Source organism: Protomyctophum parallelum (assembly GCF_964188405.1).
Source record: "Protomyctophum parallelum genome assembly, chromosome: 20".
NCBI lineage: Eukaryota > Metazoa > Chordata > Actinopteri > Myctophiformes > Myctophidae > Protomyctophum > Protomyctophum parallelum.
In genome coordinates, this window is record NC_139718.1 from 27,837,438 (window position 1) to 27,863,951 (window position 26,514).

The 26,514-nt window shown below is 39.9% G+C and overlaps 3 protein-coding genes across 3 annotated transcripts in view; 1 reads left to right on the forward strand and 2 right to left on the reverse strand.

Moving 5' to 3' along the window:
• Positions 1–858: 858 nt before the first annotated feature.
• afdnb (afadin, adherens junction formation factor b) lies at positions 859–13,215 on the forward strand (the record flags this gene model as incomplete). The annotated part of the gene is made up of 19 exons (XM_083791672.1): positions 859–954; positions 1,356–1,548; positions 3,210–3,415; positions 3,829–3,974; positions 5,043–5,137; positions 5,431–5,702; positions 6,090–6,233; positions 7,676–7,874; positions 8,498–8,589; positions 8,959–9,045; positions 9,304–9,369; positions 9,549–9,622; positions 9,878–9,984; positions 10,089–10,250; positions 10,827–10,918; positions 11,621–11,773; positions 11,924–12,110; positions 12,552–12,874; positions 13,096–13,215. 19 exons carry the CDS (start codon positions 859–861, stop codon positions 13,213–13,215), a joined length of 2,814 nt encoding a protein of 937 aa, XP_083647798.1.
• A 410-nt stretch (positions 13,216–13,625) lies between these two features.
• On the reverse strand, positions 13,626–17,251 carry dusp23b (dual specificity phosphatase 23b). The gene is made up of 3 exons (XM_083791452.1): positions 17,130–17,251; positions 14,696–14,987; positions 13,626–14,452 (listed from the first exon to the last, which is right to left on the reverse strand). Exons 2-3 carry the CDS (start codon positions 14,969–14,971, stop codon positions 14,267–14,269), a joined length of 462 nt encoding a protein of 153 aa, XP_083647578.1. The 5' UTR covers positions 14,972–14,987; positions 17,130–17,251; the 3' UTR covers positions 13,626–14,266.
• Positions 17,252–19,097: 1,846 nt separating this feature from the next.
• Positions 19,098–26,514, reverse strand: part of LOC310877527 (guanine nucleotide-binding protein G(I)/G(S)/G(O) subunit gamma-2) — a 29,444-nt gene continuing 22,027 nt past the window's right edge. The window contains exons 3-4 of the mRNA XM_083791411.1: positions 23,093–23,212; positions 19,098–20,328 (exon numbers count right to left, since the gene is read on the reverse strand). Coding sequence (XP_083647537.1) covers positions 20,200–20,328; positions 23,093–23,179 — 216 coding nt within the window. The 5' untranslated portion in view covers positions 23,180–23,212 and the 3' untranslated portion in view covers positions 19,098–20,199. The remainder of the gene's footprint in view (positions 20,329–23,092; positions 23,213–26,514) is intronic.

Below are 26,514 nucleotides of genomic sequence, written 5' to 3' on the forward strand. Positions count from 1 at the left end.
GTAAAAGAATGTGTTTTTATAATCAAAGTTGTCCTTTCTGCATTCATCCAGACAATAATAGCCTCTGTTGTTTTTGTGTTTTCGTGTGTACACAGACTTACTCTATAGGCTAGCCTATCTAATTAGTTGTTGATGCAAGTTATGGCTTTTGTTCTATTGTAAAGTTTACCCAGAAAAATATCTGTGCCATTAACAAAAGCTGTCCCACATAACACGTCACTGCCCCAATGGGGAGACTGAAAATGATGGGTATGTGAAATTCACTCAAGCACAAACAACCATGATGCTAAGAGGAGGACGGAATGCTCTCATGGCAAGTTTGAGTGTGAAATTGTTCTGGGACTCCTGCCCCCTTCCATAGACTGGCGGAAGCATCCCACGGTGGTGATTATAATTATTTATTTTACACGTAGTCCCAAGTTGAAAATTGGTCCATAATAAATATACTTCCACAACATACAGTACACTGTGTATAATGGCAAACAGCCTTGCAGTACACACCCTGCTGCTGCTGAAAACATTGCACATGAATTAAGACAATATAAGGTTAATCTGTCTGGTTCATTATTAGGAAATTAGTCGTTTGCTTGGCTGCAACTGATACTTGATTAGGACTCAATTTGACTCGCAACACAGTGATCCACTGACCTGTTATTAATCGAGGGCAGAGGCGGGGGTTATTATGGATGAAAATTCCTCAGGGGCTTGTGATGGGTTGTGGGGTTGTACCCCCCAAAAGTGAACTGATGTACTGCTGGATGGTCAGTTCTTTACCCCTGTGGAATTCTACAGTATACATATACAGTAACATTTTTCAATTACTTGTAGTTCAAATAGGTATTCTGGTGCTTTGTGAAAATGCCTGAAGAGGGAGAACGACAGAGATTAGCTAATGTCATCAGACAGTGGAACAACAACAGGCTGGACTTGTTTGAAATAAGTCAGCCTGATAAGGTGAGTTTGCCTTCTCAGACAGCTATGTTGATGTTAACATCAAATGTAACTTTTTCTTTGCTTTTAATTCTGCAATCTGCATACATGCAAAATTTTAAAACTTAAAATGACATTGAATGAATGTTTAAAGAATATCAAACAACATACTGTTCATAAATGTTTGCTCAGGGCAGGGGGGACAACGTTGGACTTGGACTCTGCTCTAAATGTTAAGTGTCTTGAGACAACTTGTTGTGATTCGGCAGTATAATAAAATTCAATTGAATAAAAGTTGACACTGAGTGAAGATAAAACATGCAATAATTAAATAATGTTTCCCGTCTGCTCTAATCTGAAAATCTACAGAAACTTTTCAGCTATTACAGACTATCTCTGCTTGGTTTCTTTCTTTTCACTTACAGAATCTAGAGTTCCATGGTGTGATACGCTTCTACTTTGAGGACCATATTGCTGGCAATGTTGCCACCAAGTGCCTACGTATTTGTAGCAGTTCCTCTACTCTGGATGTAATTCAAACGCTCTCTGAGAAATTCAGGCCTGATATGAAAATGCTGACCACCTGCTATTCACTGTATGAAGTCCATACCACTGAGGGTAAGAACCAGTTACTCTGACTGAAATTACACCAGGAGTGCTTCAACTTTGCGGCATGTCTATAGGGCAGTGGTTCCCTATAGCACATTATTATTTACTACAATATATCAGTATTTTGTGTCTATGTGTCAATACAGAGGCAAATTCTATACCCTCAAATTATATTTTAACCACTTTCAACCTGGTGTTCCTATTTTGGGCATATTATTATAGGCAATTCCCCCCACCCCTTTTTAAATAGGAAATCTACAAGCTAACAATGTGTCGATTTGTGATGAATTGTGAGTTTGTAGGTTGCCTATTTTACAAGTGGCCAAGCTTTTATTTTATTATCCTCATTGCTTGCTGCCTGATTGTACATTGTGATGTTGTACAATAGAATAGAATAGCACATTATTGTCTGACCATGCATGGCTAGAAAAGAAATCTATATAATAGATCACATATAATTAGATAACATACGATCATATAAAAACAATTATACATTTACAGATGGATATGTTTTTTTTATCGCCCTGCACTGTTTATTTGATATTTGCCTGTGTCCCTATGTTTTATGTTAACAATTAACATTCTCAACATGTCATGTTGACCCCTGACATGGGTCATGTCTCACATCAGCCACATGTCCTGGGCCATGCCGCTGTTCTTTGAAGTTTGTAATTTGAAAAAATACCAAAATAAAAACAATGATTCAGTCATCTTATACATGACTCACCTCCCCTTTTCAGAACGTAAACTGGAACTCAATGAGAAACCTTTAGTGGTACAGTTAAACTGGAACTCAGACAACAGAGAGGGACGTTTTCTGCTGAGGAGTGATAAGGATATTCTGCAGGTACGGTACTCATCAACTCATTGTGCATCTCATAATTAATGAAATAATTAGGAGTGTATAATCACACACAAATTACTGTAGTCCTCAATTGCCCTCTCTGCATTCCTCTTTCTACTGTGTGTTCGTGCCCTGTTGAAAAATAAAGGAAAACCATGAGAAGATAGAAAAGGGAGGCATGATCCAGAACTTCAAGAGGACACTGTCGAGAAAGGAAAAGAAAAAGGAGAAGAATAAAGCTAAGCCTTGTGACAAGGCAGTAGGAGATGTAAATGGGTAAAAAAAAGAACAGCTTCACATTCCCCACGTGAATCCCCTGGCCACCATTCTGGCCTCAAGCCATAGAACCAATGAACTAACAGGCAGAATAATAACTGTTCCCTTTTTCAACAAATATTCAGGTCAAACTGCATTCGTGCCTCCAACTCTGCGACAACAATGAGTGGAAACAAAAAGAAAGAACAATGGCAGTCGGATCCAGGTGAATACCCCACAAAAAATAATGCTGTTTAAGTGCTCATGTTTCATGTTCATGTTTAGTGTTCATGTAACAAACCACAATCATATTTGATAATATTAGGTCAAGCAACAAATCTCACACTTAAGTGACCAAATCTCTGCTCAAATGGTTTGCACAGGAAGGCCCACTTATTCTGAACAACTTGGACTCCCAGTTGCAATTAAATTCAGGGATGATTGTAAGTAAACGAAATTTTAATTATGTTGATGATTCACTTGACAAATAACAATTTTGACACTGTGAGCTCACCATCCTTCTTTTTCAAATCTTCTCCTGCCACCTACTGGCGACTTTTTGCATTTTCAGCCGAGGAGGGCTTATTGTCTGCAGTCATAAATTACACCAACAGCTCAACTGTCCACTTTAAGTTGTCACCTGCCTATGTCCTCTACGCTGTGGGACGCTTTGCTCTCCAGCACCATCACAGTCAAGGCTCCCACACATCAGGGCAGATACACAGAGTGACCTCAATCACTAACAAGATGGTGGACATGACTGAAAAGGTCATCCAGGCAAGTCAACCAATTACCAATCGTCTGGATTTGTTACAACGTTATGGATATAATCGTTGAATTTAATTTAAAACAAAACCTGTGTATGTGAAGTAAATAATGTTGTACAAAAAACAAACAAAAAAGATATACACCAATTAAATACAGTGGCAGCTATGCACCTTTAAGGTAAGAAGACAACAGAAAAAAGAGAGGGTGTCAGTAAGTTCCAATCATTCTTCGAGTGAGTTCAAGGTTGACAACAGGATAGCACTGCGACAAACTGAAGCTAATTCTTTTTAATTATTATTATTTTTACGGCAAGAGACATTTTCCTTCCCCAAACAGCCACAACATATTTGGGAAATGAACATTCAATGTTACAGTTCAGTTTGGATATATTGTGAACATGCTATGCTGTGTCTCTCCTTCAGAAGCAGCAGATGATTGCTGGTGCTCTCGCCTTCTGGATGGCCAACTCCTCTGAGCTCCTGAATTTCTTCAGACAGGACAAAGATCTCAGTCCTCTCACACAGCAAGCTCAGGTGGACCTGTCCCACTTGGTGCATAAAGCTTACAAGTAAGATAATCCACAATGTTTGTTTAATTAAATCAACCTGGCATCCCTATTTATGTTATCGGCAAACTTTTTCAAGAATGTTGTTGTCTTAACCATTATGCCAGCGACGTGCATGTGAATAGTTAATCTTGACCTTAAATGTGGTGCTTGTGGAGTTCAGTTGGAAAGGAAGCAGTTTGATTCCCCATGGGGCCGCCCATAATTAAATAAAATAAGTAAAGTATGCACTCATTTAATTGATAAATAATCAGAATAATAATAGCAAGCTGACATCTGGTTAGTGTAATTAATAAATAAAATACTTCATCATTCAATAACCAATAATACAATTAGTAAAGTATGTAAGTATCTAAGTAATAAGTAAAGTATGTATGTAAGGAGAAGCTCTCGTCATCCTGCTAAATACCTAACCGACACTGACTTCGCTGATGACAACGCGCTTATCAGTCAATCATTGGAATGCGTATTCCAATGCGTATTTCAGGCTCTCCTTCAGTCTCTTGAGCAGGCCTCCAACTGTGTGGGTCTTTATCTCAACTAGACGAAAACTGAACACGTAAACATTTGCAAATCCAACAATAACCACATTATAAAAACACTTAACAACACTCCTCTGAAACGGGTTGATGACTTCAAGTATTTGGGTTATATCTTCTTCCCAAAATGACTTTTAAACTAGGAAGGGTATGGCCTGGTCAGCCTGCAATGACATGCATAAGATCTGGTCATCCCAGCTTAGTAAGATGTTAAAAGTAAAAATATTTAGGACGACCGTTGAGCCGATTCTACTCTATGGCTCCGAGACATGGACACTTTCAAAGAAACAAGAGAATCGGTTGGATGGCACTTACACCCGCCTTCTAATGAGAGCGCAAAATCTGTCTTGGGAGAGCCACCCATCGACTAATCTTCCCCGTGTTTCTTCACTGGTACGATCCAGAAGAGCGCAGTTTGCCGGACCGGGAAGCCTGGCGTAGCATTGAGGAATCCATGATCTCGACCGCGGTCGAAAAATAATGATGATGATGATGTAAGTATTTATTATTCATGTACCGTTTATTGCCTAAGGTGCCTGATGCGGTGTCTACAGAATGAGCTTAGAAGACACCTGCCAACTTTCTTGATTGATCCTGAACAACAAGGTCCATTGCCTGCTGGGATAGGTAAGCCTGCACTTAAATTATGTAGAGCCCCCGCAGTACAGTGTGATACTACCCTTTAACATTTAATCTACGTAATACCCATTGTAAAGTCATTACAATAAAGATCACAAAATCCTTTCCTCCTATTATGACTACATTCTAAAAACACACGGGTGTACCTCACAAGAGCCTCAGTATGTCCTACACAAACTAATTTCTGTTCTTGTACAGCTACTTGCCTGGACTTGGAAAATAATGTGTTTCTGGCTAAAGGGTTACCATTTTGACACAATGACACTTCTATCCCCTGACAGAGATGGTCCTGAACACCTTAATGAACGCCATGTCTCTGTTGCGGAGGTGTCGGGTCAACCCGGCCCTCACCATCCAGCTGTTCTCCCAGCTCTTCCACTACATTAGTGCCTGGCTCTTCAACCAGCTGATGGGTCCTGAGGCCTGCTCCCTGGGCCTGCGCTCCCATTACTGGGGAGCAACACTCCGACAGAGGCTCACTGCCATTGAGGCCTGGGCTGAGAGGCAGGGGCTGGAGCTGGCTGCTGACTGTCACTTGGGACACATCATTCAGGTGCATTGGATTGAAAGGACAAACCCCAAAACATGACAGAATCATAAAGCATAAAGTCTAATGAAGTGCATTTTAAGATGTGCTTTCATCCTAATTCCAAAGCTGCTTCTGTGTGCCAAGGGCTCATTCTCAGGGATGCTGGCAAGGCCCTGTTTTAGCCAATGCAATTCACTGTTTTATCGTATTCACTCTTTAAACTTTTCACATTAGTTATTTATGTAGTAGGCCCATACTTACAGTACAATATGCAATATGCAAAAATGATGTGTTGATGAGTTTGTAAATGCTTGTGTTTATCTGAAGTCCTGTCTCAACATCATTTTGTATCTACAAGATTTTGTCATAGCTGTGATCGATTTTAAAATAAACCTGGCTGGCTGTTTCCAGGCAACGACACTCTTGACCATGAACAAGTACTCTGTAGAAGATGTGCAGGACATCCTGAATACCTGCTTCAAGCTGAACTCTCTGCAGCTGCAAACACTTCTCTCCAGCTATCTCTACGCAGCCAATGAGCCTCACATACCTCCTGTGAGTACCCCCTCTCCATTTCGTTCCTTATCACTTGTTGAATTGTTTACTACAGTGGTTCTCAAATGTTTTTAATTTGAAGGACCACCATAACCCAATCCTTGGTCCTGGGATGATCTGTCTGGCTCCTCAAATGTATTACATTATTACTACTTGGTTAATCCTGCCAGTAGCATGCTTGTCTCAAAGATTAAGCCATGCATGTCTAAATACAAATGGCTTGTACTTTTCAAGTCAAAGACTCCAAAATTAATACTTGGCAGTGGACCCCCATCTGAAAATATTTAGTGCCAAAAATATTAAAAAAATAAATTGAACTCTGTTAATTGTTAATGGCATTTAATGTTTGTGTTAGTGACAAAACAAACATTGAACTCTGTTCATTGTTAATGGCGTTTTTAATGTTTGTCTAAGGAAAAACTAATGTTAAACCATAGGAGGGGCTAGCGCCCCTCAAAAAAAGAATATTGTGACCATAGGTCGCATATTACTATCAAAACATGTCACACCTCCATATATATTTGACAGTTGTCAATCCATTACGCCTCGTGACATCATGCACCTCCATATATGGTAGTCAGTCCATTACGGCTCATGACACACTATATGGCCGTCTCCATATATGGCCGTCTCCATATATGAAGATCACGACACTGACCTCATCAAACCCTGGATAGCCATACATGGAGGAGACTGGATCATCACCTATATCTGCATACTGTATATGGAGCCGGCCAGCAACTCTACATCTGACCTCAAACCTCATACCCTTAGATCTCCATATATGGAGCTGAGCTGTTCTGACATTCCATTATGTTGATCCTCCCCACCCGTCCTTCCTCTTCGCTGTCTCCCTTTTGACTGATACCTGTCTGACTGATACTCTAGACGGGCCCACCCCAAAGTTATTAGTGCAGCCGCGCCTGGCAGCCGGCAAAAACTAGAGTTCTCAACAGGCCTTAAAATGAAGGCCCGGCCCTACCTGGGCCCTCATCAAACCCTGTACACTCAAGACCTATTTTACAAGTGGCCAAGCTTTTATTTTATTATCCTCATTGCTTGCTGCCTGATTGTACATTGTCTTCCGTCACCCGGATGCGTGCGTGTACGCAGGGCGAGGTCGCTTCTCGTCTTACTGGTATATATTATTATTATTATTATTATTATTTAATCTTATTTCACTTGTTCCTCTTAGATTTTCTGCTTATTCCACCCACTCTCATTGTAGTTTTCTCAGTAGTCGGTGTGTTTTATGGCTGTTATTTGTGTATGTTATGCAAAGCTTTGTTATTTCTCTGCCTCTTGGCCAGTTCGCACTTGAAAAAGAGACCTTTGGTCTCAATGTGATTTTACTGGTTAAATAAAGGTTATATATAACTCTCAGAGTTACAGACCTATGAATTCTTGTGTTACATGTCATTATTATGATGTGGTCTCTCCAGGGTTTGATTGAGAGTGTGGTGGCAGCTGCCGTGACCTCAGCAGACGAGCTGATTCAGTGTGAACGACGTGACCTCCAGCTGGAGGAGAGTCTGGATCTTCATCTGCCCTTCCTGCTTCCTGAGGGAGGTTACTCCTGTGAATCGCTGAGAGGACTTCCACCAGGCTTCACTCAATTCTTACAGCCCATCTGCTGCACGGGTATTACACATGCTTGATTGGTGAAACCGTTACATTTTATCGATTATAAAAAATATATTGATGATTTAATGAAATAACCTATCCGTATGTATATTGCCATATCATTATAGGCAAAAAGTTTCAAAGATACAAAAAAGTAAAAATAAATCTAAAATAGTGACATTTGCTGACCTACAAACTCACAATATGACATATTGTGAGCCTGCCCTTCGTACCTCCGTCTGGTCAGACTGAATACATGCATTTCCTTTTGGGAAATGTAGAATTGTCTAATTATTAGATATATTAGACTAGAGACACTAATATGTTTGATTCATTGATTCATGTTTGATATTATCACAGTCTAGCAATTTATTTAAAAATGTGTTTTTTCTCTGGCATTTCTATTTTGGGCAAATGTGTCAAAACTCAACGAGTTTTGTTTTATTAAAACATATTGAAAATTGTTCACAACGTGTCATGGTATTACGATGTGTTGTGACTTTGTGGAATAATTTTCATATGGAAAATTATACAGTAGGCCTACTAGATTGGTGCCCTACTTGGGGACCACGCAAGTTAGGAAGGTATTCCCTTTTCATTTCAAGAACCCCAAGTTTATGCATGATTGTCTGTTGTTTCAGGTCTTTGCAGCTTGGCAGTCCAGCATAACTTCAAAGGCAGCTGGACTGTATTCTTTACTGAAACGACCTCCTCTGCAGGGACCACGTCTCTGGTAAACAGCCAACATTCTACAGTGTGTTGTAGAGTTCAATGTGTTACCATGTAGAGGTTTACAATGGCTTCATTCCAGTGAATGAACCTGAAACCTTTTTTATTTACTTAATAAAAATCTCTCAAACAGATCATGTTCTTATAAAACCTTAACATGCCAAGTTTCCAACACAAGATGCGAATAGACAGTGCACTCATCAATGGGGAGTTTTTCCATTTATTATGTACTTAGTATGTTTTTCCATTGGCTAATATCCATGTTATCAAAACTACAATGAGTCCAGTGTGTCCGGTGTGTTAGTATCCTTAATGACATAATAATTAAAATATTATTTCCATTAAATTAATATATCCCATTTGTTTCCTTTAGGCTGCAGCCATAGTGCCTGAAGTTGTGACGTTCACACTGAGAAAACCCTTGAACAGTGGAATGGGGATGAGCATAGTGGCAGCCAAGGTGAGGACAAATTATTCTGATTTATACTCAGTTACACGCTGGTGTCCCACTGTACCATGGAAAAAATAGCCAATCTACAAGCTTGCTGCATATTGTGAGCTTGTAGGTTAGCTATTATTATTCTCAGCATGTGACACCGGCACACAACTAAGTATAAATTGAGCATAATTGATCAAGATAGTCTTTTTCCACTCCAGCATCTGCATTCAATCGGATTTCCCCAGTTTATCTAATCTATTCCCCACTGTTCTGCCACAGGGATCAGGGCAAAGTAACCTTGGGATTTATGTCAAGTCTATTGTCAAGGGAGGACCAGCTGAAATGGTGAGCTCACTCAAAACCTAGAGCATTTGCATAACCTTCAAGAATGCATTAACAACATTCTGGTTTTGACTCCTGCATTAGGATCAAATGTTGCAGTATGTATCAGAGACATAGTTATGAGTTGGAAGCTATCGGAAGATATCATTAATCTTATGTTTTCTCATGTGTGACTCATATAGGATGGTAGGTTGACTGCTGGGGATCAGCTGTTGGGTGTGGATGGTCACAGCCTTGTGGACCTCACTCAAGAAAGGTAGCTTGCTAACATACACATCCATAGTTCCAAAACTCATCTTGTAGTCACAAATAACATAAAACAAAAAATATAAACACTTCCAGTGTCCGGGTCAAAGATGACTGAATTATACGTTTTTATATTAATTAATGTTTTCCATCACAGCACCACTTTCACTGAATTTAGAGTGTTTTTTTTTTACTTTGTCAACAAACACTGGAGAACACTAATTACTATATTAACACTGCCTCTTGTGTCTTGTTGATGTATTAGGGCAGCAGCTATTATAATGCAAACTGGGCCTGTGGTGACCCTGCAGATTGCAAAGCTGGGAGCATGCTACCATGGCCTGGAAGCGTTGCTAAGTGAACCATCCCCAGGTATGAATACAAACATGAACAGAGAAAGAGGTTAACAACTCCACAATGGCTATCCCATGTTCTAACGTGTTCTATTCTTCTGTGTTTTCTTTTTCAATGTAAAGATAATCACAGCCATGCTAAGCCGAATGGGAAAGCACTCATTCTCTACAATGGTGTTGATGATTCAGAACTGTGGGAGAATCACCACGAGACCAGTAGAAGACAAAAAGAACAGATGATGCAGCGGAACAGACAGCTATATCGGTCGAACCCAAATATGACGAGTGAGTGTACTTCTACAAACGTTGGATACTTTTTGTCCCTGGGCTCATGAATGTCTTAACTAGGCCTATTCAGGACTGATGCAAGTCGGGAACAATACAAGTTGTGAATGCATGCCCCACCCGGTTTTGTACTACACGTTGTACCCATCTGTCTTTCTATATTATTTTTTTGCCAATATATCTCTGTGTCTGCCTGCCTGTGTCCCTTTTATGCTCATATTTGGAGATGTCATCAGTATATATCGGTCCGATCGGCTGTTCTGGACAACCGGATCGCCCTATATGCTTATTGGCATATTGGCCGGACCGGCGAATTATGCAAATCAGGAACATAATGCAAGTTGGGAATGCATTCTCCACCCGGTTATGCAATACCCGTTGTACTCTGTCAAACCTGTTGTAGCTGTCTGTACTGTATGTCTGTCTGTGTCCCTTTTATTCCAATATATGGAGAACTCTGTATCTGTCTGCCTGCATCCCATTTGTCATCAGTTTACTGTATACCCATACACGGACAAATCAAACCTTGCATATGAGAACAAGTCCAGTGTGTTGTTTCATTTTTCATTTCAATAGACTTTGTCCCTGAGGACAGAGAAGAACCATGTGACCCCATTGTGAGAGTGAGCCAAATTTCTGCCACCTCCACCATCAATCTCTGCACTGATGTAAGATATTTTATTGTGTTTTGGCACCAGATTTATGGCCATGATGCAGACCACAACCATCTTGCCATTAAGTTAATGGCAGGGTGGCAACTAGCCGCAATTTGCCATTGACAGCCCATACATCCAAACAGAAAAGTCCTATCTGATTGTATTAAACAACTAACCAACTCACCAACATTGCAGCTGTACAAAAAGCTTGAATTATCCTCTTTCTATCGGCAAAGTGTTTGTTTCATAAAACTTCACTGTAGACATGTCAAGAAATTCCTTGCAGGTGATTATTTTATTATTGAAGTGTTGGAGTTTGGAAGTGCTCGTTGGATATCACTCAAGGGCCGGCGTACCACCAGTTTTGAATTTGCACATACAGCAGGACGCTTTTCGTACAGCTGTAATGTTGGTGAGTTTGATGTTGTTTAATACAATCAGATAGGACTTTTCTGTTTGGATGTACTGTATGGGCTGTCAATTGCAAATTGTGGCTAGTTGCCCCCCTGCCATAAGTGCCATTAACTTCATGACAAGATGGCGGTCTGCATAAGGTATATTTAACACTCAGAGTTACAGTAAATTAACACTTTTTTAGTGCATATAGGATTATTTGTTGTATGTTTCTTTGTCATGAATTATATCTTGCCAAGCGTAATTTTAACACCTTGAAGTACTTGCCATAAAATGTGCACAACTTTCTCTTCTATTCAGACTTATCAAAGGGAATACCTGACACTGCCAGCCTGTAGGACAAGACAAGAAATCCAGGACAAGAAATCACCAAAATACAAACAACCGCTGCCTATGTTTAAAGTGTCTTTAACACCATTAAATGGACACAGCACCATCAAGAAGACACACATGGTATAACATCTTCAATGAAAACAAAACATTGTCAAATCTATTTTCCTGAATGTCATTGCTTTAATTTAATTCATTTATCATATTTAGTTTTGACTGTATTAACTAAAACATTATTATTATTATTTACAAGCTCTTATTTTTCTATTTTAGCGCCAGGCCCTGTCACAGGAAAATCTGTGCATGGACAGTGGAGGCCCTCTGGTGGACAAGCGACATCATCAGGACGAGAGGACAAAGTCCATGACAAGCCACAACTCTTTTCCTCTTCGCTCCACTGTCTCTAGTCATGACATCCTTTCTGATTACAACTCTCCCTCAAAAGACCAGCAACAGCGGGGTGAACGCAAAACTGGTGGTTTGTGGAGAACACCTCTCTCACAGAGCCTGTCACCAGCACCTTCAATACAACCAATACGGATAGACATCCCTGTCACAAGGCCAGTTGATGGCCAGTTAAACCCTTCTTTTGTCACCTTCAAGCAGAATTCATCTTCGCTGGCTGTGAAGCTGACCCAAAGTGTTGAAGAGAACAAGGAAAGCCATCAATACAGCAAAAAACATAGTTCTCAGTTCCAAGTTAATCATGTTTCCTATGCATGTCCTACTTCAGTAACTACAAAGTTGCCTCAGCCACCCCTTCCATCACAGCACCAACAACCCATCCCACATAAAGAACAAGTGCAAAAACAGACCCAGATGACCATCACGCCGACAAAGCATGTTTCTTTCCAGAAGCTCCCTACTCAACATAATTTAGGCATTCTTTCAAAACCAAAAGAACCCCAGTATTTCACCATGAGTGAGGAGTTCTCTAACAGCAACAGCCTGTCACCAGACCCCTGGCAGAGGGATGCACAGGAGAAAAAGGAGATACAGCGGCAGCTTCAGGCGATGGACCTGCTGGAACAGGAAGTTCAAGACCTTCAGGCTAAAGCTAGTCGTACACCAGAGGAGAGCGACAGACTCCGGAAGCTTAGCCTGGAGTGGCAATTCCAGAAGAGACTGCAGGAATTCCAGCAGAGTAGAGACGATGATGATGATGAGGAGAATGACGACATGGAAGTGATGATGACAATACAGCAGCTGGAGTGGCGGGCCGAGGTAAATTACAGTCAAAGCAACTTTATTTTATATAGTATTAATACATTGTATAATTTGAATACATTATATATCAATAACATAACAAACAATAACAAAGTGATGTCAAGGAATCATACAATATAGTGTGTACAGTATTTTGTATATTCACGGTATGCAGTGTGCACGCACGTGCACACACACCTTTTGGGGGACATTTGATAATTAATTTCCCCCACCCACAGAGCAAGGGTCACTGCAGGCAACAAAACAATGAAATCAACAAGTTGAAGAAGCAGGCAAGAGCTAACCTTTCCCAGGAGGGCAATAATGCAAAGATAACTTCAGGTATCATGATGTCTTGAAAACACTTTTTCCAAAATAACACAGCTGTATTAAATTAATAACAGATTGAATTTAGTTTGATGTATCAAAAGAAGCAATGTTGTTACAAGCTGGCCTTTTGACATTATTGATCATATTTACAGATCAAAGGTCAAGCCGACGTGGAGACTTTAATAACATGATATCAAAGGAGTGAGTTGAATGCATTTTGCTTGTATTTGTGTGAATTTGAGATTCAGTCAAACACGGAGGGAAACTGGCATATACAGCTTTTATTCACATCATCACAGACAGCAGACAGTTTACTATCACTGATTCACTGATGCATTTTATTTTATTACATTATAATAGGTTTAAGCACATATTTGATGTAAGCAAAACATGAGACATCTGTTGACCATATTCAATGAAGATTTTCAATATTATGGACTAGCATTTATGTGAAATACACAAGCATTTATGTTGATAATGATCCTTTACAAATAATGAGATTCGGGTATTTCTACAATTATCTTTTATTTTATTTTTTTCCCTTTAAAAAAATAGAAACCAGGAAGAGAACATGGAGAGAGGACTGGCTCCTGAAAACCTTTCATTTAAGGACCGTCAACGCCTCTTTTCCTCAAGTCAACTGCCTCAGTAAATGTTAAAGCCTTGTGAAAGTGTATTATATCAAGGATAATTTATTATACAGGTTTTAAAAAGAAGAAAAATCTGATAACATGGTTGCAAAGTTGCCTTATATTATATAGAAAAAGTACTGTGTTGGGAGTATTATTAGTATTATTATTAATAGCAGTGTACCTCCACTAGACATATATGAGCATGTTACATAAATCACTGTTATAACTAGTTATGATTTTTAATAGCCTTTTCTAAGCAACTTGATTTAGCATTCTTGTTCCATTTTGTCAATGAAATATTAAAGACATGTCATTGAGGCACTTAAGAATACTCTTCCTGTACAGTATTGCACATTTGAAAAATAAAAAAATTACAGGTAAGTTTGAACCATCAGTATATTATAATTATCACTGTCAACTATTCTTTGAATACTGTCATCATGTGTTGTTATTTAGTGCGTTGATAGTATTGAACGACTGCTTTCTCTTGCTCATGTGTTTCAATTGAGCCATGACGTATTCTCCGGATCTCATTGATGGCCTCGATCCCTGAAATCTTCCTCTTCTTCACCAGGTAGCAGGCCAGCATTGTACCAGTTCTCCCATGGCCATGCATACAGTGAACCGCTACACCCTGAAGTGGAAAATATATTTATTTTTCCTATTTTATATGCAGCACATACTACAGAAACCACATTTACTCTAGCGTCTATAATAATAGTTTGCAAAAATTGCAGATCTACAAACTCACATGAGCTTGTAGATTGGCTATTTTTGCTATTTGTCATACAATGAAGTCTAGGGCTTAAGTGGTTAACATGGCTATCACTAGGGGGCACGGTAGCGCTGTCGCCTCACAGCTATAAGGAAAAACTACCTCGCCTTTGGCATTAGCCTCCTCCACAATGGCTAGGAATTTATCAATTTGATTTGTTGATGGTGGAGTGAAGTCAACGATCTTGATGTGGTGCAGTTGTAGCCCTGGGCAGGTGTCATAGTTCGGTGGTTTTCTCTCACACAAGCAAACCAGCTGTTTGATGCCATTGTCCAGCAGATACTGGTACTCAGCAGTATATCTGGGGAGTGCCAACCCAGCCAACTTTCCAGGCTCAACCCAGGAAAAATTGTGTGGTGCCGTAGGTGCATCTGCCATATTGCACTAGGTCAATCTGAAGGAAGAGAGAAAGCATGTAGATCTGCTACTTTCAAAACAACTTGAGGATAAGAAAAAGTGAATGAGGTCCCTGGAACAAAATATATTCTGATGGGAGTCCGCAGGCAAATACATATTAATGGGGGGGTCCTTGACATGACACAATTGGCTTAGTAAACAACATAGTTTGTGACTGCAACTTGTTCCTGTTCACAGATGACTCAGCACTGCTGGTCTCGGACAGAAACAAGCTGCAGGTTGAAAAGGCCCTCAGTTCTGAGCTCGGTAGAATCTGCACCTGGCTCGCTGATAACAAACTATCTCTACACCTGGGAAAAACTGAATCCATTCTCTTTGGTTCAAATAGTAATCTCAGCAAGGCTGATGATTTCTTGATTAGAGTGGGTGACAATATTATCACACGAAAAGTTGAAATTACCTACCTAGGTTCCATCCTGGAGGCTAATCTTTCCGGTGATAAAATGGCCACCAACATAATAAAAGAAAGTCAACCAAAGAACAAGATTCCTTTACAGGATCTCCTCACTATCACTAGTCAACAAAAACACCTTGAACAGGTGCCCTCATACAAGGTTTCTTCGACTGTGCATGCACCTCCTGGTACCACAGCACCTCTAAGGCCCTTAAAACAAGGCTCCAGACATCCCAAAACAAACTGGTCAGGCTACCACTTGGCCTCACTCCCCGAACCCACCTCACCCCTCCCCACTCTTGTGGACCAGACCCATTGCAAGATGCTGTACTCTGTCGTCACGACAGAGTACAGCACGACAGAGTGGTCTGGTCCACAAGATTCGCTACAACACCACCAAGATACCCATGTCTAAATACTTCCTTAATGTCAACGAAGTCCACACCCACAACACCAGAGGGAGTTCAACAAACCATGTGCAACCCAGATTCGGAAAAAACAAGGGACTAAATTAATTTCGCTCCTATGCCACCAAAAGGTGGAACGCCCTAGCACAGTCATTAAGACATGCAAATCCCATGACTCCTTCAAAACCGCTCTCAAAGGGAACCTACGGACAGCTGCAATTCGAAACTGGCCCCCGGAAAATCTGAATCCCCCACCCACCCCTTTTCCCCCTCACTGTATATGTTTTTTTTTCCCTTTTTACCTCCTATGATGATTTCTTGTTTTAGTTGTGTATATTCGTACGTCTCTAAATGTGTTGATGAATTGAAAATGGTGGGCCCTATTTTAAACAAGTGTAATGCTTTATGGTGTCGTCCACTCACAGTTAACAGTTTTTGTATTGAGTTGTAGCCTACTTGAAATATACTGTAATTCTGCAAACTGTTAATAAATCAATCAATAGCCTATCTTAAACTAATCATATCAGGAATTATTGACCTGCTTGTATTCACTACTCACATGAGGAATATTTAAACACCTGTAAACCTTTTTGTGACAATTAAGTTGAAGTTTATAACACAGACCCTTTCCTGCAGTCCAGTTCACCTAAATTGTCTGTTGCCCCTTTTTTCCAGATTAGTGGGGAGCACCTTTTCACAGCAGACGTTTTGACAGCACAGCTGAAGCTTAATTGGGGGTGTGTTTAATTAGGTCACTATTTATGACCAGCTTGTACAGTTAACGTCTGGCACACATAAATACCTGAATGAAACACTCATTAGCAACATTAGCTTCTTCAGCTGTGATTCACTGTAAACCATAGTAAACATACTATGAAAAGGCGGGATAGTTTTACACAAGGAGTTGCGCATTGCCAAAATTGGATTTAACTGAGATTGATATGGAACCGACGTGGCCCACCACCACCACCGTACACGTGGTAGCAGGCTCCATGATGAAATACTTCTACATAAAAAGGTGGGCACATATAGAATATGATGTCATGTTAGTCGAACGAATTTCAGACCGAGCAGTTCACGTTTTCATGAAGTGCGGCTATGCTAGCTAATCTATACTAAACTACCCAGACCCAGTGGTGCCCACAAGCGGCACCATAATAACTTGACCAGACATACCATTCATTTAACAAGTACCGACATATTTAGGCGACATGAATGTAATGAACCAGTGTGTTATGCTAGACAACGTTGGCTATCATTTTACTTATAAGTTAATTTAGTTATTAGTGTGCTGCTTATACAGGAGCTGTTAACTTACTGATACGAGATCATACGACGTCTATAGTTAGCTGCTGGCCGAAGGCTAAACCTGTTTGTGTGAGTTTAGCTACCAATTCCCAGTACTGCAGATGCTAACGCTAGCCGTACCTTATGTAAATGTGAACAGGAATGAATGGTTGGCATGGCATGGTTGGAGCAGCAGTCGGCACAACGCCATAATAGTTACGGTTTTAAATGTGAAGTGGAGTAGACTGAATTTACTTGCATGTAATTTAACAGTAATAATAAATGCAGCGTCTTTGTGGAATGACATAAAAATTATGATTGCGCAATGCGTTTATAACGTCAGGATGGCCGAGCGGTCTAAGGCGCTGCGTTCAGGTCGCAGTCTCCCCTGGAGGCGTGGGTTCGAATCCCACTTCTGACAATAACGTTTTCTCTTTTTGTACCTTCAAAATATGAACAATATTATGCTATTATCTATTCATTACTTTTTAAGTGTAATCAAAACTGATTTTGAAACTAAAAGTTGAATGAATCGCTTTAGCATTCCCTAGCAAGTTATCTAGTGTAGATGGTGTAGAATGTAGATAGATAACTTGCTAGGGAATGCGGTAGTATGTAATATCCACAAAACAACTGCCAACCAAGTAGTTATGACAGTTATAAATAATGATTTATAATTTTTAACGATACTATTAAATGACACGGATTTAATCGTCACTCGTTAACATGCCATGCATGTAATTACATTTCAAAAGCTGCAGGGGGCGCACCACAATTATAATGGATGGGACCTGTAAATTCCACTGGAACTCATTCTATTCCATCTATTCTAAAATAACAGATTTGACATGTTTTCATGAAAGTAATGCTGTCAGCCAGTCTTCTTTTGATCATTAGACCAATCAATTCAGTCACATTATATCAGTGTTATCTTTTGAGAAAGTACTACTGTACTGTACCTTAAAACAAACTGGTCAGGCTCCTACTTGGCCTCACCCCCCGAACCCACCTCACCCCTGCCCACTTTGACAGGCTTGAATGGCTTAGGGTCGACGACAGAGTGCAGCATCTTGCAATGGGTCTGGTCCACAAGATTCGATACACCACCATTGGATACCCATGTACCCTCTTGTAAACAAGTGTAATTTGGGTAGTGCTTTATTGGGTCGTCCACTCAGTTAACAGTCTTTGTATTGAGTTGTACTTGAAATGTACTGTAATTCTGCAAACTGTTAATAAATATTTCAATCAATCTAAATGTCTCAATTGAAGAGCAGGGAGGTACAATACAACCACCTCAATTGTATAAAGTTATATTCAATATATTGTATTAACATACAAAAATGTATTATTTCTTGATAAAAAAAAATATATATATCTTTTTCTTTGTCTTTATGAATAAAATGAAAATGTGTCCAGTATGTTAATACAATATATTGAATATAACTTTATACAAATGAGGTGGTTGTATTGTACCTCCCTGCTCTTCAATTGAGACATTTAGATCGTGTCAAAGGTCACGCCTACCTAGACACAGGATCTGACATGAATTTTGACCTGATGGTCAAGATTAAATGTATCCACAGAGAAAGCAGGCACATGAGCAGCACATGAGCAGGAAACCTGGTTCAAATCCAGGGTGGACAGAAGTGGAAAGTTACAATTATAAATGTGTGGATCCATGTTGATCCGACCAGAGGATTCTGACTGAGGGCCTCACACGCACCTGATGCCTGATGGAAGCCATGCTTTTATGATTATATTTGTAATAAAAAAAAATAGTCTTGCTTTTAGATGAAGGGTTTTGATTCTGATGTTGAGACATCTCATCTGATGTTGAGATGTTGAGATTATACAGTATGAGTTTAAAGGCACATTTCCCCCTAAAATAGATGTTGTTCATCAACTAGTCATTCCTTTGGGATAATGTAGGGTCTGTGATATGTTATTACATGAAACCATTGAAAAAGCTGATGTCAGCTACATTATGTGGGCGAGGCTTTGATTTTATTTGAACACAAGTAGAACCTTTGTCGGACAATGTTATTGATGCTTTAAATCAATGAGATCTTTATAGTAGTCGTCTACAATGAAAAAAAAAAATCTTTATATGGTCACTGTTTAAGAGATGTCCTTGTTGACTCCATATTGAATCATTATAATATTTAATATGTTTGGCACTTCCAGATGGAGGCTGCCCTATTTCATACAATCTCCACATGAAAAGAAATATAGAAGAGTTTTTCTTTTCTTTTGTCCATTTCATGCAATAGTGATACAAACACAAACATCCAGAACTCACAGCACAGCACAGTTTACTTGCTAGTCATTTTATACAAATAGTAGAAAGAGGGTTTGTGTCTGAAGGAGACAAACTCACATTTTTGCCAGATAGTTTGTTTGATACACAGACATATCAGAAAGGTGTTTTTGTAAAGAGTATCACAGAATCTAATGTTTCAAACTTCCCATTAAAAAAGCTTACACTAAAAGTTTTGGTGTAAAAAATAATAACACAGCTGTTTCAGTTATCACATACAGTTATAGAAAGTTATCTAAGTAATAGGTAAAGAAAGAACAACTTAAGAAAAGAAAAACATTCCAATAGTCAGGTGGTGTCTAATATCAGACTTAAATTTTGTCTACCATGTACCATCCTACAGAGCACAACACCACCAGCCAACAATTAAAACAAAAACATTTGGAAGTTCAAAAATAATCACAAAATATTATTATTATTATTAATGTTTTTTTCTTTTGTCATGTTTTGTACACATCACAACCTGAAGACTCGGTTGATTGGTTGTCCATCACATCACTGGGTTATCATCCTACCTTCTTATTAATCCCTTTTGCGTCATCTAAAAAGCACAGACCCCTTCAACATGCTGCACACCCATCAAAAAAGCTATCACAACCCCTTTAATTGGTTACATTTTAACTCTGTGGTTTTAAATTGCACTCTTTGGGTGCCGTTCGAGGGAAGGTAGAGGGGTGGGCTAATCGCCGTGCCCTCCCCTGCTAGATTTTCTACGTATGTTTTTGAACGTTCATGTTCAAGTCCCACATTGAGCAGACTGCTGAAGGGCCATGCTGCATTTTTACAGGATGGCACAGAAGAACTTCTTCTCTCTAAACGGGTTCTCCGACGCAGGCACCGGTGATAACAGCGGGTCTTCCTTGGCGTGGGCTTCACAGTAAGACATCAAGTCTGCCGCTGCCTTTGAAACCTGAGGTGAGTGAGTGCACGCACACACACACACACACACACACCCATACACAAAGTTAATTCAGTTGGATTAATTTATTAATAAATATACAGGATCACTCGCATGTATTTTGGAAATGTCCCAAAATGGATGATTTCTGGAATGAAAAATCTGTACAAAACATATTGGGATATGAGGTACCTATGAAGTGAGGTTTTGTATTTAGGAAACTTGATGGAGGGAAAGATACGAGGAGAGGATAGATATCTGGTAAACATTTTATTGACGGCAGGAAAGAGAACTATCACAAGGAAATGGGGACAGATGGAAGCTCCAACACAGGGACAATGGGAGGAGTTATATATACAGTATATATACTTGACCAGGGTCCCCCTACCCAGGTCAACTTGGTCTCCTCCTTTTTCCCTCTTCACCAAATAAATTATATTTGCCAATAATAGCTGATGTGCAATCTCACATAGCATTGCAACACAACGCATTATGAGCTTGTAGACCTTCTTTTACAGAATGTTCACCCCAGAATAGGCACGCTAAGGTTAATGTGGTTAAAGAAACACGGTATCACGCTGAAGTGAATTTCAGTTTATTTTAAACATTTAGAAGTTAAAAAAGAATCACAAAATATTATTATTGTTTTTTTTTCTTTTGTCATGTTTTGTACACATCACAACCTGAAGACTCGGTTGATTGGTTGTCCATCACATCTCTGGGTTATCATCCTACCTTCTTATTAATCCCTTTTGCGTCATCTGAAAAGCACAGACCCGTCAAAAAAGCTATCACAACCCCTTTAATTGGTTACATTTTAACTCTGTGGTTTTAAATTGCACTCTTTGGGTGCAGTTCGAGGGAAGGTAGAGGGGTGGGCTAATCGCTGTGCCCTCCCCTGCTAGATTTTCTATGTATGTTTTTGAACGTTCATGTTCAAGTCCCACATTGAGCAGACTGCTGAAGGGCCATGCTGCATTTTTACAGGATGGCACAGAATAACTTATTTAACCTATAGAAACGACAATAGGTTGTCCATCACATCTCTGGGTTATCATCCTACCTTCTTATTAATCCCTTTTGCGTCATCTGAAAAGCACAGACCCGTCAAAAAAGCTATCACAACCCCTTTAATTGGTTACATTTTAACTCTGTGGTTTTAAATTGCACTCTTTGGGTGCAGTTCGAGGGAAGGTAGAGGGGTGGGCTAATCGCTGTGCCCTCCCCTGCTAGATTTTCTATGTATGTTTTTGAACGTTCATGTTCAAGTCCCACATTGAGCAGACTGCTGAAGGGCCATGCTGCATTTTTACAGGATGGCACAGAATAACTTATTTAACCTATAGAAACGACAATAGGCTATTTACCAATAAGACGCCCTGAGGGCGAGGTTGCGCTGAAACAACCAAGCTTCTTAATATGGCACAGTTGAGAAGCAGGAGTTAAACTATGAATATGGTGTCAGTGAGGTCAGATGTAGAGTTGCTTGCCGGCTCATATATGAAGATCTAGTCAAACAAACCATGTATGGCTATCCAGGGTTTGATGAGGTCAGTGTCGTGATTTTAATATATGGTGATCCCTTATGATGTGGTCGCAACAATACAATCCCTATTGGCGGATAGAATTCTCCGTTCCTACTAGTACTATGCCTGCCATGACCTATTTCTTTGGAAAGCATTGGCCTGACACACCCAATTCAATCTATGGCAACCATTACATCAAGGATTATATGGAGTCAAACTGCAGCCAAAAGTTTGATGGAACGCATTGAAGTCATTGGGAGCCGGGTGGACAAACTGATGAATAAACACTAACGTTGAATTATTTACTTAGACAAAAAAAGATTTCAAGATAACTAAATGTGATATGTCTTTTATTTTCCAATTTTCCTCCCTATGGGGCAGAAGAAGGGCTTATGAGTTATAACGTGATGTATCTTCTTGCTGAAACCAAAAAGTACGCATTTGAGTTTTCACTATCACTGATTTGACCTCGGTGATCATCACTGGGGTAAACTATTCAGCAAGTTTGGTGGTGTGTCAGACAGTGGTAGATGTGCCTGGAAAAATCTGTGTGGTCCTGAGTCTTTAAGCTTAGATATCAGGCAGCTATAATGATTAATGGCCGGTGGATGATGTAATTGTTTTGACCAGGTGCATATTTTAATGTAGCGCTTGCTGGTTCTGATGACGTGTATGGTGGAATCGTGTGTAGCTGACATGTCGGGCCTGAACGTGATGACAGTGCCAGACTGAATCAAAAGTTTTCATGGGTCTCACACAGTGGGGAAAGCTGTCAATCTGGCTGGGCCTGGGCTCACCTTTTATATCACAGAAGACTGCTCCGTTTCATGGCTACAATGGCACATTATCGCCGCAACAAATTTGGACGTTTAGAGATCATGTTTAAAATTAAAGTGTCCCTTTAAGTTTAAAATCAATCACAATGAAGTTCAAATCAACTCGACTATCAGGAAAAAAAGAAAAATACATGTACTTTAATGTTGATATCCCTATTTTGGGCATGTTATTACAGGCAAACATTTTGAAACCGTTTTCTAAATGCTTTGAAAATAGAAGATATCCAGGCTCACAACATATTTATGTACATCATTCACAACGAGTTGTGAGCTTATAGATATTTTCCCCAAAAGCTAAACTATTTTAAAAATATGGCTGGTAAACAACAGTATTCTAGAATCTAAAGCACCAAATAAACATTTCCCCTGTCTCTATGAAGAATTTACTTTATTTTTGATTATGACAAAGCTCACTTTTATCCTGTCAATGTTGGCTTCCATCTTCAGCTGCTCTACCAGTTTCCTGGCCTGTGCAATGCTGGCTGTGTTATTGCTCGCCATGGGCCTAGTCTATTAGGTGTTGTTGTTGAGTACCTGTAAGAGAAAGACATTTCAATATTGCAAATATTTCAAATTCAGGAACAATTATCCATTGATGCAGAAGCACTGTGTCAACAAGCACACAAACAGGAATGTTAGTACTAACAAATACTGTGTTCATTATCACATACACTTGCACACCCACGCATGCATGTGCGCATACACAAACACATATCCAATTATCCACACGCAAACACGGATATGCTTTCTCTTTCTCACATGTACACACACACACATTCTCACACATGGTCTCACAAACCACAGACACTCAGAGGCATATTATTTATGGTGTCAGTTGCTAGGCAGCGTGCGACAGTGAGGGGGAAGGAAACAGAGTAGGAAAGGAGGCTGAGGGGCCGTTGCTTTGTCCATTACTATATTTAAAACATGCATATCAGGAACATCCATTTTACTGAAGAACAATGGAAAGGGTGCCTGCTGCCCTAGTGGTCCAAACACATATTGGCTCTGGCCTGACAGCGCGTCGCGTGTTTGAGTCCCGTTCATGACGACCTTTGCTGCGTCTCTCCCCTTCTCTCTCTCCCTCTTACCTGTCTATCTTCACTTGTAACTATCAATAAAGGCAAAAAGCCAAAAACAAATCTTAAATAAAAAGTAAGGAAAAACTGTTGCTTTGTCCATTATTGTATTTAAAACGTGATAAAAGTGATATTTGGAATACCAGTTGGTTTTCCTTTACAAGATTTTCTGTCAGAAAGGGTGGTTTATACTTTGTTTTGCACCAATGTCACACACTGAAAAAAGCTGCTCTACAAGCTCACAATGATTCACATCGCCATCAACTGTTTTTGATGCATGACACCACGCACAACCAAATTATAAATCGGGCATTAGTGTGAATAGAACAATGTGGTTTGTTAAATGAATGTGGTAAAGCAGCACAGTTATGAATACCATTTGTTGTGAACTGTAACATGTACAAGCTATATCTATAAAGTAAACATAACGCCTGATTTATATTGTATGCCTGTGTTTCACAAATAGCAGATCTACAAATGCGTCGCAGTGCGACACATTGTAAGCTTGTAAGCTTGTAGATGGTTATTTTCAGTTTGAGATACGATTCACAAGCAAGTAGGCCTATAGATCAGGCTTAAGGTGTCATTAGAACCTTTATTATAACCCTGCAGCTCAATCATCATTCACTGTGCTTTGGAGCAATGATAGACGTTATGTTAATTGGAGGACGCTTATGCATCAATTATATCGGCAAATGCTATTATCATTTCATTTTTATTATAGGTTAGATATCTACATAGCTTAAAGGTATATTCAGTGATTTCACTCAAAAAACCTTAGGTTTCGTTTTTGCCTGGGACCTAAGTCTTTCATCCAATCAGGATAGAGAGCCAAAAACAAAACTTTTTGACCCCCAGGGGTTAACTGGGGACAGGGAGGAACTCCTTATATGGTCAGCACACTCTATAGTAGAGAGGATTATCACAACAAAACAAAAAAATAAGGGATATTTGAATTAAGTGAAATCACTGAATATACCTTTAAGTGAAGGCTGGTCTGGTGAAATAACACCAATTCTTTTCAGAGTGTGAAATCAACAGCAGCCTCTAGGTCCGGAAAAGGTGGTGAATTTTGGTTGTGACTGGTAAGGTTCATTTGGAGGCTGTGTTCTACTCCATGTGGCTGGTGAACTACTGTAGTGCATCGATCACCTTTAGAGACGATTTAAATGCACCAGACACTGTAAACAGCAAACAACATTTGTTAGATGCCCTGCCCTGAGAGGAATCACGTGACAATGTTTTATAACCTCTTTGATGAAACGGAACAACCAGCAGCCCTCTAAAACAGGATCTTCCTTGGTGATCAATCCTCTGTGTGCCCTCCCACCACTTGTCTGTATGCACCGTGGTATGAGTCAGTGTGTGGTAAAGACTGATCTCAGCAAGGCACTAGTCCATAAATATTGATGGCCTGTGGAGGCACACCTGTCCATGCAGCGCTCTCAAACTGATGCCACTGCATGGAGCCAGTTGCAGCCGATGGAAGTCTCTGCTGTCATTATCCCTCTGCCCTCATGATGTGATGTGCCTCATCCTGAAATAGTTGAATCGATTGAATCTTCTACCCCGGATTTGAACCTGGTTTCCTGCGCAAGTGCTGTATTTGTGGTCCCATTTGTACACTCTCAGTGTAATAAACAGAGGGATTTTACTGTGTATGTATCAGACCCCTGGTCTTTCCCGATCAACTAATATTAGAACTGAAATCCCTAATTTCCCCTGAGAAACTATTGCAACTGATTTTCTCAGACTACAATGATGACATGGTGTAGCAGGCTAGCAGCCTTTGTTGCCTGTTTTCTGTCGGCTAAGTTTAACTTGTTTGGATGCTTTTGAAGGACATGCTGGAGCCCATCTTTTATTTGCATCTGCCACAGCCAAATCACACTGTTTTTTTTACAAAGCAAGTTTGATAAACAAACCATGTTAAAGATGCTAAATGTGAGTGGTGGTAAAGGGGTAAAGTGTCTGCCCACCAGCATAGAGCACCGACGTCTGACGTCAATATTGGTAGAGTGCGCAATTCCACAGGTTCATGTACTTTTTATTTGCATTGTAATCCCCATAGGAGGTTTTTAGATCGCCTCATTTATTGAAAAATAAACATGTCATCCTGGCCGTTTCACTTATGGATATGAATAATCAACGGACTATATTTTCACTAGAAACTGACGTTATCTAGAGACGTGGGAACTCTCTTTGAGGCGTATTCATACTACCTCTTTATGTCTTAGACATTGCCTAATTCAATTCAAAATAGTACATCGTTTGCATTTGTCTAAAATGTATCCTGACATTGACTCTACTTGTATAAGATGTCATCTGGAGCCAGCCTCTATTGGACATATGTTCTGGGGATGCACTTCCTTGAACCCATTCTGGAATAATATTTTTGATGCTTTCTCTTGTCATATGCCAATTGCGCCCAACCCGATAACTGCTATATTTGGAGTTCCCAACGACGATGCACCAATTACCTCTCCCCAAGCCAATTTCATAGCTTTTGCTTCACTCATAGCGAGGAGACTTATTCTCCGCAATTGGAAATCTGATAAACCTCCAACATTTACAAGTTGGGTCAAGGATGTTCTATCCTTTATACCATTGGAGAAGCTCAGATACAACAGGTTCAAATCTCGCCAGAAATTTGTAAAGGCTTGGTCCCCTTTCCTTGAATTCACCCTTTCACTGTCTTCCGACTCACTGTCTTTTGATGATGTGTCCTAAGTGTTTTTCCTACATGTAATTTGGTTC

Excerpts from the sequence above, each read along its gene's own strand:
- dusp23b (XM_083791452.1), bottom strand. The coding sequence starts at position 14,971 with ATGGCAGATGCACCTACGGCACCACACAATTTTTCCTGGGTTGAGCCT. Across the intron at positions 14,453-14,695 it reads AGGCTAATGCCAAAGGCGAG|GGTGTAGCGGTTCACTGTAT; the intron begins GTAGTTTTTCCT and ends TTTCCACTTCAG.